This window comes from Mercenaria mercenaria, chromosome 2 (assembly GCF_021730395.1).
Source record: "Mercenaria mercenaria strain notata chromosome 2, MADL_Memer_1, whole genome shotgun sequence".
In the NCBI taxonomy this organism is placed as follows: domain Eukaryota; kingdom Metazoa; phylum Mollusca; class Bivalvia; order Venerida; family Veneridae; genus Mercenaria; species Mercenaria mercenaria.
The window spans coordinates 57,274,125-57,290,865 of record NC_069362.1 but is presented as its reverse complement, the minus strand read 5'-3'; the positions used below and the strand labels follow the sequence as shown (position 1 = coordinate 57,290,865).

Below are 16,741 nucleotides of genomic sequence, written 5' to 3'. Positions count from 1 at the left end.
TTTTATAGCGATACTCAGTAGTTGGACAAGTTAAAATTTTCACTTATGACAAGATTCATAACTCTTAATATAATGGGTCCAAACTGGTCTAGTATCAGACTTTACAAGATGTCACGAGTTCAAGTCACATTCCGTCGACCTCAACTAAAATTACTATTTGGATACAACTGTGTATGGATGTTCAACAACTGCCATGCTTAATAACCAGGGAAGCTTTGGCTGGCTATTAGAGCATCTGTATCTTACACTATTCTTCCACTATATTTACTTACAGTCTCTTGGAGGTGTCAACCATAAAGGTTACCAGTGGCAACTATAAGCTTAAATGCACAAACAAAAGACATGCAACTATAAGCTTAAATGCACAAACAAAAGACATGTTCAGGGTGTGCCCCCACTGGTGCATTTGTATAAAATAAGGGGCAATAATTCAATGTTTGCAGTCTTAAGGGGGTATAGCATCAACAAACATTTTATTAAAAGGATTCATTATTCTAGGCCATATACTTTTTGAGCTATGAGCATCACAAACAAAAAATCCACTATTTTGGCTATTTCAAGGGCCACAACTCTGTGATATGAGCTAAGATTCTGAAGAAGAATGCCAAGTGTGCAAGGTCACATCATGATAAAGACTCAAGCAAGGTTTCATGAATTTACATCAAATACTTTTTGAGCTTGGCAAATTATTAGGTGAAAATGTGCATTTTTGACTATTTCAGGGGCCATATTTTTAAAAATAGGGGATGGAGCCAGCCAAAAAATAAGAGGTGCGCAAGTTTATATCATGAAAAAGACTCGTGCAAGTTTTCATCCATTTATATCATACACTTTTGGAGCTAGATGCTTCACAAGGTGAAAATGTGCATTTTTGACTGTTTCAGGGGCAAAAACTCTGGAAATAGGGGGCAGAGGCAGTCAAAAAATAGGAGGTGCGCAAGTTCATATCATGAAAAAGAGTCCGGCAAGGTTTAATCAATTTATATGAAATACTTCGAGTTAGGCGCGTCTCAAGGTGAAAATGTGTATTTTTGACTATTTCAGGGGCCATAACTCTGGAAATTGGGGGCAGACCCAGATGAACAAGAGCTGTCTATAAGACAGCACGTTTGACTTTTCTCAGTGCTTGACTCTGAATAAGAGCTTTGCCAGTAAAAACTTTATAACAAGAGGTCCAAGATGGCCCTAGGTCGCTCACCTGTTTAACACACCATAACAGTGTAAACATGTTTTACCTAGTGATTTCATGGATACAAATATTATGACCAATTTTCATTAAGATTGGACCAAAAAACGTGGCCTCTTGAATGTAAACAAGCATTTTCTTTGATTTGACCAAGTTACATTCCCAAGACTGCTTATGAGTGCATACATAATATAAGATTCTTATTAACTGTTCTTCAATAACATAAAACAGCTGACTATTTTCCCACAAGATCAATGACTCGAGACACACCTTCAGTCAATCATCATTGTCTTGGATCTGAACCAACCACCTTGCCACATTACTTAGATATACCTGCCAAGAGAGTTTCAGATGTTTGGATCCATTTAATTTTCTATACGCCCGTCTCTGAAAGAGCGAGGCGTATTATGTGAACACCCGAACAGTTTTCATTGGATCTTCACCAAACTTGCTGACAATGTTTGTGGGCATAATATCTCGGCCTAGTTCGATAACCAGCCAAATCGTCCCAGGCACTCCTGGATTATGGCCCTTGAATTACTAGAAAAACTGCGAATTCAGCCTTGTCCACTCTTTTAAGTCCAACAGTTTTCATCCAATCTTTAGCAAATTTGTTGACAATGTTTGTGGGAATAATACCTCGGCCAAGTTCGATAACCAGCCAAACTGCCCTAGGCATTCTTGGATTATGGCTCTTGAATTACTCGAAAAACTGCGATTTAGCCTTGTCAGTTCTCCAAGTCCAACAGTTTTCATCCAATCTTCACCAAACTTGCTGACAATGTTTGTGGGCATAATATCTCGACCAAGTTTGATTACCAGCCAAATTGCCCCAGGCATTCTTGAATGATGGCCCTTGAATTACTCGAAAAACTGCGAATTTAGCCTTGTCAGTTCTCTAAGTCGAACAGTTTTCATCCAATCTTCACCAAACTTGCTGACAATGTTTGCGGGCATAATATCTCAGCCAAGTTTGATAACCAGCCAAATTGCCCCAGGCATTCTTGGATTATGGCCCTTGAATTACTCGAAAAACTGCGAATTCAGCCTTATCCCCTCTCAAAGTTTAAGTTTTTATTCGATCTTCAACAAACTTGCTGACAATGTTTGTGGGCTTAATATCTCGGCCAAGTACAATAACCACCCAAATCGCCCCAGGTACTTTTGGATTATGCCCCTTGAATTAGGCCAAGTTCTATGACGGGCGTATTTCGTGACTCTGGCACTCCTGTTCACATTTTCATAAAATTCAGTCATCTATAATGGCTTAAAATCACTTCCATTTATGCATGCACTCAACAAATTCTTCCATTTTAACCTTCAGGTTTGGGTCAAGTTGCAATTTTACTAGATTTCAAGCATACAGACCTAAAAATGTTAAATTTATTGACTGTCTGTAAATTTACAGACTTAACTTTGTATGTTTCTTTAATACCTACTTTTTGTTAGCTGAGATCTCATGGAAATGATACATTGCTCATAATAAGACTAGGTATAGAAATAAAGAGAAATTAAGTCCTGGAAAATAAAAAACAAGAGCTGTCTCCATAGGATGACATATGCCCCCGATGGCACTTTGAATGAGTAGTTATGGCCGATGTTAGAGTTTAGGACCTTTGACCTACGGAGCTGGGTCTTGCGCGCGACACGTCGTCTTACTGTGCCACACATTCATGCGTAGTTATTTTAAAATCCATGCATGAATGACAAAGATATGGACCGGACACGCCCATCAATGCACTATCATGAAAAATGACCTTTAACGTCTAAGTGTGACCTTGACCTTTGAGCTACAGACCTGGGTCTTGGGCGCGACACGTCGTCTTACTGTGGTACACATTCATGCCAAGTTATTTGAAAATCCATCCATGGTTGACAAAGATATGGACCGGACACGCCCATCAATGCACTATCCTTTAATGTCTAAGTGTGACCTTGACCTTTGAGCTACGGACCTGGGTCTTGCACGCGACACGTCGTCTTACTGTGGTACACATTCATGCCAAGTTATTTGAAAATCCATCCATCGATGACAAAGATATGGACCGGACACGCCCATCAATGCACTATCCTTTAATGTCTAAGTGTGACCTTGACCTTTGAGCTACGGACCTGGGTCTTGCGCGCGACACGTCGTCTTACTGTGGTACACATTCATGCCAAGTTATTTGAAAATCCATCCATCGATGACAAAGATATGGACCGGACACGAAAATTGTGGACAGACTGACAGACCGACAGACGGTTCAAAAACTATATGCCTCCCTTCGGGGGCATAAAAAACGTCCTTAAGAAGTTCTGAAATTTTTGTTTATTTATTCTGTATGAATCACGACATTACCAGGGATTGAAAACTACCACCCTCTTACAAGTCTTGTGTCCTACGTATTGAGGTAACTGGGTGGGGTACAAAGATTAACAGTATCTTTCTGCTATTAAGAAAGAAGAACACAGCTTAGTTTTTATTGTATTAACATAGTAACAGTATTCACATCTTGTGGAAAATAACAAAATTGTATCTAAAATAAAAACTCAAATGAAAGCTAACATCATTTTGTCTAGTCCTACTTAGAAAAAAAAACAAAAAAAAAAACTAAAATGGCTTCAAAACAAAACAAAAATATATTCTTTGTGTTCATTTTATATTGCTCTATATATATAAAATGTTGAAAAAGAGCATAAACCAGTGAGTTTATAAAGTACTAATACCAGATATATAATTGAAAATACCCATCTGCTACCATGGCTATCCAACCCAAACCATATTTGATGATGCTGAATGAAAATTGTGCTTTTATTAACATTACAAGACCTTTAAGTTATTTAAACAAAACTAGTTGCAACAAATTGTTACTTAATACATGTACTAAGAACTTCAGAAATATCACTTCATTATCTTTATCCTGCCATGTTATCAACATAGACACGTCTTTCCTGGTCTCCTCTCAATATCTGGCATGTTGTTATCCCAGCACAATTCTTGCCATTTACTTACATATCCACACTTGTTGTATTATAAGCAAGCACACATTTTGGAAGATCACATTCTTATAATTTTCAAAAATTGCAATTCAAATATTTAAGAAATGAGGATTTAGCGAACATGTAGATGGACTGACAAAATGCTGTTAGCGTTCAAGTTTCAGTTATAAAATGATCAAAATAATACTTTAACAATTGATAAAAAGTACAAGTGAAGTAAATGGTAAAATGTATTCATGCTTACAAAACAACACCCTTGAAAATATATTTGACACAAAACAATGTCTCATATTTGTATACTTTATAAAATCCTGGAGGAAAAAATGACAACAAAATGAAATGAATGTATTAGCAGAGAGCCCTTGTAAGTCCAATAATTCTTATAAGTGTCATTCATAAGAGAACAAGTGAATGAAGTATTGCCATGCAATACAAAGTCCCCTACTGGAAGGCACCTAACTTTCTCTACTGCAGTATAACATCATGAATTGATATCTGTCAATGATGTATAAACAATATTGTACTATTATATACAATATGTTTTAACAACACACCTGGATTAAAATGTGCATATATAAAAACCCACAGTTGTTTTCATATTGAAATGTTTTTGCCGATTATAAAAAAGTTATCATATAAGTTATTTATAGTACCAACAAAGGGAAATTTATCTTAAAAAATCAAAAAAAAAAAAAAAAAAAAAAAATCTATATAATATAAGTCCACAAGAAACTCTTTACCAGGTAGAGATAGGTCAAAATACACCTAAAAAATGGATGTAACATGCATGTTGTACCACAGAAAAGTGATCTCAATTTTTCTCTACGGCCAATAATAAAAAAGTTACAATAAAATCTATTTATAGTAAAACAAAGGGACGTAATTCTAAAAACAAGGGTGCCTCATGGTGGTGAACATTTGGTCCAAGTTACATCAAAATCCCTCAATGCATGAAGAAGAAATGCTCCAGACAAAGTCATTCTTGTGTCTGACCTTTGGTCTCTAAGTGTGACCTTGACAATAGACCCTGGGCTTGGGTTTTGCGCATAACATGTTGTCTCATCCGGGGGAATATTTGTGCCAACTGATATCTAAATCCTGTTTTGCATGACAAAGTTTTAGACTGGACAGGAAAAAAATCCTACTGACCTTTGATCTCAAAGTGTGACCTTGACCTTTAAGCTAGGGTACTGGGTGTTGCGCATGACATGTCATCTCATCATGGGGAACAATTATGCCAAGTGATACTGTAATCCCTTGATGGATGACAGAGTTCTGGATCGGACAGGAAGAAAAAATCATTGACCTTTGACCTCCAATTGTGACCTTGACCTTTGAGTTAGGGGTGTGGGTTTTGCGCATGACATGTCGTCACATCATGGGGAACATTTGTGTCAAGTAATATTAAAATCCCTTAATGAATGTCAGAGTTATGGACCGGACACGAAACAGACCCTGTTCATGCTATGTTAACATTTGACTGCTAAGTGTGACCTTGACCTTTGAGCCAGGGGTCTGAAAGTTGTGCATGACACGTCGTCTTATTATGAGATACATTTGTGCCAAGTAATATTAAAATCCCTTCATGGACGGCAGAGTTATGGACCGGACAGGAAAAAAGCCCTGTTGACCTTTGACCTCAAATTGTGACCTTGACCTTTGAGCTAGGGGTCTGGGTTTTGCGCATGACACGTCGTCGCATCATGGGGAACATTTATGCCAAGTAATATTAAAATCCCTTCATGGATGGGAGAGTTATGGACCAGACAGGAAAAAAGCCCTGTTGACCTTTGACCTCCAACTGTGACCTTGACCTTTGAGCTAGGGGTCCGGGTTTTGCACATGACACGTCGTCTCATCATGGGGAACATTTTTGCCAAGTAATGTTAAAATCCCTTCATGGATGGGAGAGTTATGGACCGGACAGGAAAAAAGCCCTGTTGACCTTTGACCTCCAATTGTGACCTTGACCTTTGAGCTAGGGGTCCGGGTTTTGCGCATGACACGTCGTCTAATCATTGGGAACATTTGTGCCAAGTAATATTAAAATCCCTTCATGGATGACAGAGTTATGGACCGGACACGAAATTGCGGACGGACGGACGGACGGACAGATGGACGGAATGACGGACAAGCGCATTCCTATAGTCCCCGAAACTGGTTTTCAACCAGTAGGGGACTAATAAATGGTTATTACTAGCACTCAAGCTGAAAATATTGTCAACAAGACTTGGAACCAAAGTCTCCTACAAAGTTTTATTATAATCAAACAGCAATTTGAACAAACAGGTATGGTGTGTTATCTTTAGCAAGACGAAGTATCAACTATTCCGTTATAAAACTATTCTTTACCAAAGCAAGAGGAACAAGACAGCCTACAAAACACCCACTTGACCTTGACCTTTTGATCATGTGTATCTGTCACGACACATATAACAAATGAGTTTAGTAAAAAAATTACTTTTGTTCAAAATGTGAAGATAAGACCCAAATAAGAAACAGGCAGTCAAGTGGAACCATTTGTGCAATTTCTGTAGTCAAGCAGAATCATTCTAACAATCTTTTTGAAAGGTCCATATAAATATGCTCCTAACATTAGTGAACATTGATCCAGCAGTTTATAAGAAGATATATTTAGTCTTTGTTTTAATTCAAGCTCTTGCAGTTCCATATTACAGTCCACTGCACCAATTTCTGTAAGACGCGTGCAAGTCTGAAGACACACACACTGCATCTCAATAATTTTAATAGAACTAACTAATCAATTCTTCACTAGTCAGTAACTCTTCTTCAACAACTTTTCTATTTAGTCCTTCGCTTCCAATACTTTTTAATTTTAAAAACATGGCAATTTATTCTTCTATTTGATTTTTTAATCATCTTTGTATTAAACATAAAACAGCATTATTCATAAACCATAATAAAACATTTAGAACAAAAACAATTTAGGGACATTTTTTCAGGATCCAGACACATTTATTCAACTGCAGTGCTTTTCCTGACCAAATTCAACAGGCTTGTAAGGGGGGACTTGGCTTGTTTCGGATCTGGGGACGTGAGGAATGTTCTACTTTCATCTAGTAACGTCTTCACTGAAACATGCATCCATATACTTAGTTACAGAACAGAATATTTCTTTTATTCACCCAGGTACATGGTATTATAGTACAACATGGGGTTACATAGTAATATCTTCACTGAAACATGCACCCATATACACAGATTGTTTTATGTAAAATGCCTGATATGAAATAAACAGTCCTACTAACTGTTGTCATAGTATGCCTGAAAAACATAAGGAGTTTCAGAAGGAGTAAATATTTCTCAAAGTTTTAAAATCATGAACGAAATCAACACTCTACATGGCTTTTAACAAATTTTTGACAGAACAAGTCAAAATATCATCTTTAGTACAAATGAAAACATCTACTGAGTACTTTTCACATGGAATTAGCTTTCACTATTTTTGCCAACAGGCCGTATTTGCAAAAAAAAAAAAACACTTTACTGTCTTAAAAAGATCTATATGTCTAACAAGTTGGCTATATGTTACGCATATTCTACAATGTGAAACAATTCAAATTCTAAAAATACCAATATTTTACGCTGTAAAAATGTCTGATTTTACAGCATCAAATTCTTAAATGAATACGACTGAAGTTGATATTTCTGTGTTGGCTACAAAATTTCACTCAATCTTTATTACTTTTTTATCACGTCTTAGCACTATGACTTTGTTCAAAACATACTGATTGAATGGCATGCAGGTTAATAGTCTACACTATTGCCAGAGGTCCAAAGGATCCTTGATGATCCAGTAACAAATTTAACCTAGGATTCATTGTGACAAGGTTTCCTTTGAACTATGTTGAACATAATACCTCTGAAGTGTTTAATTGTTCTTTTTGAGTCGGCTAAAGGCTGAAAGCCTTTTGACGAGTCATTGCTATTTAACGATTCTCTAAATGGACCGAATAACATGTGAAGGGATGTAGTTCCATTAGATTTCTCAAATTTCAAACAGTTCACTGCATGAATGAAGTTAAGTTGTGTCAATTCCCTTTGCTATGACCAATATACGATGTAATCTGTCATATTTATGACTTGTAATTGTGCAATTCTCGAATGTAACTCATTAAGCATAAATGTGCATTTTAAGAATTGCGCAGGCTTACAAGCTTGGGTAACATCCAGCGAAAGACAAAAAATAGTTCCAGCAGGGCTCCAGATAAGATGCGTATTAGCGTAAATTACGTATAGAAATAATGCAAATACGCATGTCTAATAATTTCTAAGCGTATAAAAACGTATATAAAATTACAGAAACGCACACAATGCTTTTTTAAAAACAAAATCTGAATCGTCTGGATGCGTTAGGTAACATAGCCGATCAGCCTTAATTCTCCCACATTGAACGTAAACACGCATCGTATGATTTCTATAAACTTTGCGTGGGTTGAATTTTGCAGTCAGTAAACGGATAAATTATCGGAAGAAGAAGCTCTTACTGGTTTGTTTAGTTACTACTGATATTAAAAATGATTTTAATTCTTATTTTTCGAGAAATAAACAAATCGGCGAAACATTAAATTGTATTTTCTTGTAGTTTTTGAAATCGAAAGTAGATCGTCTATGTTTGGCGAAACGAAACAACTTTTTTATGAAAAGATTTAAATAAGAGGTAATTTAACCATAAACTTCAATGTCAGATACTGCCAATTGCTGCTAAATGTCTTCGTATCATCACAATTTGTAAAAATTCGTTCAAACTGGAGAAAAGTGTAATCGTATCCGGATATAATATTTTGGGTAAATATCGAGCTGTGTTATGAAATTTTAAGAAAAAAACTAAAAACAAACTGAAACTGGTAGACTATACTGTCAGTACATCAATCATTAGCCGACTCAGGCCATTCAGGCCTTTGATTTATGTTTTGTACTGTTTTGACACTAGGTAAACCTGTTTCAAACTAGACAAACATTCCAACTAGGATTCATAACAACTACTGTAAAAGCAGAAATTTTCGCGGGGTTTAGTTTTCGCTATATTCGCGAGGCCCTACATCTCGCGAAAATAAATCCTTGCGTAAATATTCACCATAAGTATAATTCTAATTCAAGCAAGATACCATTTACACAATTTCGTGAATATTAAACCTTGCGAACATACTCAAAATTTCAAATTCGTGAAATTTTGACATCGCGAAAATATATGCGTTTACAGTATGCAGGAAATGTGGCCTCTGTAAAGTTAAGTTTTTCTATGATTTGACCTAGTGACCTTGGTTTTGATCATGGACATCCCATTTTGAACTTGAGCTGGATTTAATAAAGTAAAACATTCTTACCAGGTTTCATGCAGATCAGGTAGAAATGTTGCCTCTAGTTTTCCTAGTGATCTGATTAAAGATGACCCAGTTTTGAAAATGATCTAGTCTCATAAACACTCTGATAGGTCTAATGTAGATCAGGTATAAAATATGGCCTCTAGGATGCAAACAACATCCTCTGTGTTTGAATTTCAACTATGATGATGGTCAACCAGTACCCCACTCAAAGGATTTTACTCCTTCAAACACCCTGACCAAGTTTCATTTTGATTGGACCAATGTTGCGACTTGAGGGTATTGACAGTAATATTACTGATGGCAGATAACAACAATGATGGACACAGGGTGATCATGATAGCTCACCTTTAGCATTTTGTGTGAGGTGAGCTAAAAAATGGCAAGGCCTGACGACAGCAGCTTGAGTACATAAACACATAGCTAATCAGGAGTCTCTGGCTTGGGTAAAATTGAAAACTGTTATGTAAATGCTTCTGAAATACAAAATAATAACTGGTGCAACAAAGCAGGATTAGTTTAACATTGAAATAAACATGAAATGACATGCTGTTATATAAAACATGAAACAACTTGCTGTTGAAATATGAACTAACAAGACTAAAGGTTCTCATACAACAACCAATATCATGATGAATCAAATACATATATGCTGAACACAATATGGTACGCTAAAAAGTTGTCTGTACTGCAAAATCTATTTTTTTCCACAATTAAAATAACTGCCATACTGAAAACATCATTTGTATAATCGTCTTCCAAACATTATTGAACGTACTGCTTTTGACTGTAAAGATCTCTTAATTTCTACAACAGAAAATGAAAGGATACAGAAGTCCGCATATGAAAACAGCTGCCTGATATATTGATTGTTCACTAATTTTCTCCTTTAAGACAAACGTCTCCCATGGAAAAAACAACTTGCCAAGTATCTATACTTTTGTCTAAAATTTGCAAAGATGCAATATTTTGACAAATGACAAAATGACATATTGGGCAAGAGAAACCAGACTGAGAGAAGGGATAACATGCTTCCCTCTCCTAAAAAAAAACCCAACAAAAACCCAACTAACAAAAAGCACTTACTATATTCCTCCCTCTGGTAAAATAAAAGCAGCAAAAACAAGCAACATGTTCAAGGGTGCAAAACTGAACAAGAACAGAACAGATAACTGTTATTGCACAAGTATTAACTGATAACTAACATGTATCATCTGGTAAAGTCTCACATGCTGCCCCCTTCTCTGTGATCCCAGACACTACTGAATGCTCAGATCCCTTCTCTGTGATCCCAGACACTCCCGTAAGCTCAGACCCCTTCTCTGTGATCCCGGACACTTCTGAATGCTCAGATCCCTTCTCTGCGATCCCAGACACTCCCGTAAGCTCAGATTCCTTCTCTGTGTTCCCTGTCACTCCGGTAAGGTCAGATCCTTCTTCCTCCACAATAACCCCACCATTGTTTGAGGTTTGTTCAGTATTTAATGCTGTCTCACATGCACTGCTGTCAGTGTGGATGGCAGCAGTAGTGTCAGTAGCCTGCACAGTTTTATCTTCATTATTAAAGTTTACTGGTAAATTTTCTGCGATTTCTTGTATGTCTGAACTTTTATCATCCTGTTTAGACACTGACTCCGGCATATCTGACTTTGCTAGCTCTAACACAGTATTGTCAAGTGGTGAATCTCCCCGACTACTGTTGGTCCCTGACAATGAACTTTCTGTTGTCCATGAATTATCAGTATCTGCTCCAGCAGAAACGTTATACTTTGGTTCTGGTTCAACTGGCAGGATATTTGGCTCTGTTCTGAATATACAAAATCAGGCATCATTTTATAGTTATTGCTTTATACTAATTTAGTTAGTTGACTGTAAACAACTTTTACAACATAATAATCACTCTTTACACACCATCCTTAATGGTACCCAGTGTCACAAAGGTATGAGAATATGAGAAGAGAGTCAGTTTCCCTTTTAATACTGAGTGCCAAGCAAGGGAGCTTTCAATTCAATTTTTCACATATTTTCATACATATGGTGTAACAACAATGGAACAAACCCAAAAACTTCTGCACTCAAGAGGGCTCTCTACTACTGAGGCAACAGTCTCAATAATCACACGTGTGGGTACTTTCATAAAAGGACCAAAATAAAATGCATATTCTATAGATGTCTCAGCAAGATTTACCCTACAAACATTTGCAATGTATGCAGTAATGTAGGTTAGGATATCTTAAAACAGTTCTATGTTAAACCATTATAACAACAGCTTTGCCACTAAAGAAAGTTAACTGAATGAGTACAGAAGTCGAAAAAGGGGCAAAGTTTTATAATAGTGTAAAACAGAATTATAGAACCAGTCCAATGCATGTCAGCTCATCACAGTGAACAAGTGTGTTAAGTTTCAATCCATTCCCATAGGTATTGAGATATCAGCTTACCTATGTAATCCTAACCACACATAAAAAACTTAACCAAAACTTGTTAAGTCGGAAAAAAAAATGCATAATTTGGAAACACAGCAAAATAGTTACGGAACCTGTGCACTGCAAGTCAGTTCATCACAGTGAGTATCTGTGAAGTTACATACAAAAACTTAATCAAATTGGGACGCCAATGTATGGGCGAGTGCAATAGCTCTACCTATTAATAGTCAAGTAAACAACGTGCAGTTTTATTTTAGCTTGTGTATTATTTACCATTTGATGTATTTTACTACCTAAACTATTATATTGAGTCAATTCTGGTGCATTCAAGATGGTTTTTGATTGGAAACTGTATATTCTAGCAACCAATGTAAGTAAAGCTATATACTGCCTCTACAACTGAATTAACTTACATATAATCCTCTGCACGGAATACTCCTATTTCCATTGGTTCATCTGTTCTTTTGATGACTGGAACTTGTGCTGCTGGTACTGGTGCACTAACTGGTGCCGGCTGGGGCGGAACTTCCTGTGTGGGTTTCGCTTCCTGTAGTAATTTGAGCACTTGTTGCGAGTGAATCCGCGTTGCTGTTTTACCACTTAACACGGCATCAAATAGCTGCTGCATTGTGGGATTCTGTAATATATCATGATTTCTGTTAACTTGAAAAGAGCAAAAAACCTCAATTTCTTTATACACATGTTTGACTTTAATCAACTTTGTGACTTCTTAAGATAAATATGCTTGATTTTATTTCACAACTTTAATATTCCTTTAATTCTAGGGTTTCAATTTTCAGATTTTCTAGGTTTATTTTTCAAGGAGTTGACCCAAGTTTGCAAGATTATGTCAGAGGACATTGCAAGAACACTTAATAAGAAACCTATTACTTTTAGAGCAACTATGGTATGGAAAAGAATACATCTATTTCACCTCCCCATTAACTAGTATTAAACTTAAATTTGATTTCTAATTAAAATAAAATGTTAAAATAAAATGGTAGAGAAAATGAAATGCCTTACCAAATGTTTGACATTGGGACTGCCATTAGGTAGTGATGTAGGTTTGTGGTTTGGACAATATAACTGAAACAGAAATAAGTAAAATCAAACTAACATTTGAAAGGAATATAGTTCTAGAAAGTTCTAGAAAGTTAATTACGTGGATATTTATTGTTTGTATGTGTTTTAGTACCTCACTTAAGGTAAATTTTCATTTCAAGTCTCAAACTTTACAGACAATTGCTCTTCATAATATGTACACCAAACTGTCCAAACATATCATTTTAAACAGGATTATTGCCCAGCAATATAGTCCTCTACAAGACGGGGGTATTTGTCATAACTGATGCATTAGGAACCACACTTTGGATACTGAAATTTATCAGAAGAATCGGGCATCATCGAAGTATGTTGGTTCATATTTATTTCAAGTTTCATGAAATTCTATCAGCTTGTTACTGAAAAATGGCTGCAGACGTGGATTTTTCATTAAATCAAGGGCAATAACTCTAAGGGAAATTGACCAATCCAAAAAAAAACTTGACGGGCATCATCTCAGTATGTTGGTTCACATTTATTTTAAGTTTCATGAAATTCTACCTGCTAGTTACTGAGAAATGGCCGAGGACGGACGGACGCACAACGCCATTTCAATACCCCCCTCCCGATTTCATCAGCGGGGGATAATAAAAATGTAAGAACATATATATTTACCCAGAAAATAAACAGTACTAGATTGTAGACATCTGCAGCATTACCAAGGATGTCTGGTGAGGTATACTGCAGCTCCGGAGTCTGAAATACTAACCCTCCTTCTGTCACATAACGTTTACTGATACGATCATTCTGTAATAACAAATTATACAACTGACCAATTTGTAAACCTTGTAACAGAGTTATACTTACCAAGATGACAGATATTTATCAGAAAACAGATTACTCTGTGAACACTGTACAACAGTTACACTAACAGATATCTATAAGACAAGAGGGCCCTGAATGCCCAGTATCGCTCACCTGACTTATTTCTTACCCCAGATAACCTAGTATCTAATATGGCCTCAATTTCATAGAGACAAAGCTTTTGACCATGTTTTATGCAAATTTGGAATATAATTAACAAAGTTTTTGTATTTTTTGACCTAACGACCTAGTTTTCCAAAGTGACCCAGTTATAAATTTACCTAAGGAGTTAAACAAATATTCTGACCAAGTCTCATGAAGAACAGGAAGAAAATGTGGCCTTTTTGAGTGTTAACAATGTCAGTGTATGATTTGACCGAGTGACCTAGTCTTTGACCAAGACGATGCAGTTTCAAACTTGACCTAGATTTCATAGAGACAAACATTCTGATAAAGTTTTAAGATCAAACAGAAAATCTGGCCTCTAGAGTATTAACAAGGTTTTTCTGTGATTTAACCTAGTGATCTTGTTTTTGACCTCTGGTAACCAAGTTTTAAATTTGACCTAGACCTGTCAGTATTCACAAGGTTTTTGTATGATTTAACCTTTAACCTATTGACACCTACTGACCACGGGTTAACATGTTATGAAGTTTGACACCAGTAGGCCAAATTATTCTCCAGTTTCTGTGACCTCTACTGTATTAACCAAGGCACGATGGACCTTGAGCACTTTGTGCACAGGCGAGCTAATACCAGTACAAGTTACAACAAATGGAGACTTCAGCTAATAATGATGGAGAAAGTCCCCAAGTGACAGCTGAAACATCATTATAGACACGCCGAGGTACCTGGGTAGAAGCATCTGCTGAAGTCAGGTGGATGGCATCCTCAACTGAAAAAATTCTACATCCAAAGCAAGCTTCACACCCACTGTTGTGAGGGGCAAGGCAAGTGACTAACAGTCAAAGACTTTAACCACTTGGCAAAAGAGGCCCTTGAAAATAGGTACTATCATTCTTTTACAAAATCAAGCTTTTCCAGAACACTATCTTCCCAAAACAATCATATCTCCAGATAATAGTAATAATTTAACAAATTCTTTTCATATAGAAATGTTACTTACTGGTAGTTTGGAGAAGTCAGGGTACATGAGCAAAACAGAATTGTCTTCTCTCAGGATTACAGTCTGCGGAGTGATCTCCCCATGTATACAACCCCTAGCGTGAACTTCCACCACTTCTTCTGCTAGTCTCACAGAAACTTCATGGAGCTGCTCGGCACTTAAAGTTTGTGAATTTAAGGCTGCCTCTATCAACTGACCGCCTTCCCACCGACTTTGTACATACGCTAACCTGTCAGACTGAAAACACTGTCTATATTTAATGTTCTATCTATTGTTATGCTTAACCTAAACAGAAATGAAACTTTCTTTCATAAGTGAATCTAAACCAAATGCAAATAAAGATGAAGGTAATATTCTAACTTAAAAGATGAGCTCATTTTTTAAAGAAATTTCACATTCAAATACTTGCAGGGATTCTTATGGCAGAATAGTAATGGCAGTAACAGAAAGACCAATGGAAATGTATTTCAATTAGCTTCTGAGAAAATCTATTTAACAAGAGCACCGCCTTGCGGGTGCTGACGCTCATCTGATTTTTTTTAGTGTAATAGAAATATTGTCCTACCCATGATTTTCTAAGTCTAAAAAGGGCCATCATTCTTGCAAAAAGCAGGATAGAGTTATGTTTCTTGATGTACAGTGTCCACTTATGATGGTGAAAAACTGTTGCAAGTTTTAAAGCAATAGCTTTGATAGTTTATGAGAAAAGTTGACTTAAACATAATACTCAACCAAGAAAATGATTTTCTAAGTCCAAAAGGGGCAATATTATTGCAAAAAGCAGGATGGAGTTATGTTGCTTGCTGTACAGGGTCAGCTTATGATGGTGAACAAGTGTTGCAAGTTTCAAAGCAATAGCTTTGATAGTTTAAGAGAAAAAGTTGACCTAAACATAAAACTTAACCAAGAAATCTGATATTTTCTAAGTCCAAAAGGGGCCATAAATCTTGCAAAAAGCAGGACGGAGTTATGTTTCTTGCTGTACAGGGTCAACTTATGATGGTGAACAAGCGTTGCAAGTTTTAAAGCAATAGCTTTGATAGTTTAGGATTAAAGCTGACCTAAACATAAAACTTAACCAAGAAAACTGATTTTCTAAGTCCAAAAGGGGCAATAAATCTTGCAAAAAGCAAGATGGAGTTATGTTTCTTGATGTACAGGGTCAGCTGATGATGGTGAACAAGTATTCCAAGTTTCAAAGCAATAGCTTTGATAGTTTAGGAGAAAAGTTGACCTAAACATAAAACTTAACCAAGAAATCTGATATTTTCTAAGTACAAAAGGGGCCATAAATCTTGCAAAAAGCAAGATGGAGTTATGTTTCTTGCTATACAGGGTCAGCTTATGATGGTGAACAAGTATTCCAAGTTTCAAAGCAATAGCTTTGATAGTTTAGGAGAAAAGCTGACCTAAACGCCGACGCAGACGCCGACGCCGACACCGACGCCGACGCCGACGCCGACAACCGCTCAAGTGATGACAATAACTCATCATTTTTTTTCAAAAAATCAGATGAGCTAAAAATGCCATTTGATCTCAACAAATTAACTAAACACTGGAAGATAAAAGCATCGGTAATTCAGACAGAATTTGGATCACATTTCTGCAGAATTGCCCCAGTGCTCTATATTTGTGTAGTAACAAATCTATAGCAAATTAACAGTATCTTTATAACTTTAGGATACTGGTTGGTGTGATGTAGTCTACAGGCTAAGTCAGTTTTTAGCAATATTTTACTCATCTGTGTAAATATTTCATAGTTCTGTACATC

General features: G+C 36.5%; 1 protein-coding gene across 2 annotated transcripts in view; it reads right to left on the bottom strand.

The window, feature by feature from the left end:
• Positions 1 to 3,635: 3,635 nt before the first annotated feature.
• Positions 3,636 to 16,741, bottom strand: part of LOC123564010 (serine/threonine-protein kinase 31-like) — an 88,250-nt gene continuing 75,144 nt past the window's right edge. For both annotated transcript variants that reach the window (XM_053536660.1, XM_053536661.1), the window contains 6 exons: positions 14,971 to 15,207; positions 13,656 to 13,787; positions 12,963 to 13,025; positions 12,353 to 12,576; positions 10,719 to 11,320; positions 3,636 to 7,260 (listed from right to left, as the gene is read on the bottom strand). In XM_053536660.1, the coding sequence (XP_053392635.1) occupies positions 7,145 to 7,260; positions 10,719 to 11,320; positions 12,353 to 12,576; positions 12,963 to 13,025; positions 13,656 to 13,787; positions 14,971 to 15,207 (1,374 nt within the window). In that variant the 3' untranslated portion in view covers positions 3,636 to 7,144. The remainder of the gene's footprint in view (positions 7,261 to 10,718; positions 11,321 to 12,352; positions 12,577 to 12,962; positions 13,026 to 13,655; positions 13,788 to 14,970; positions 15,208 to 16,741) is intronic.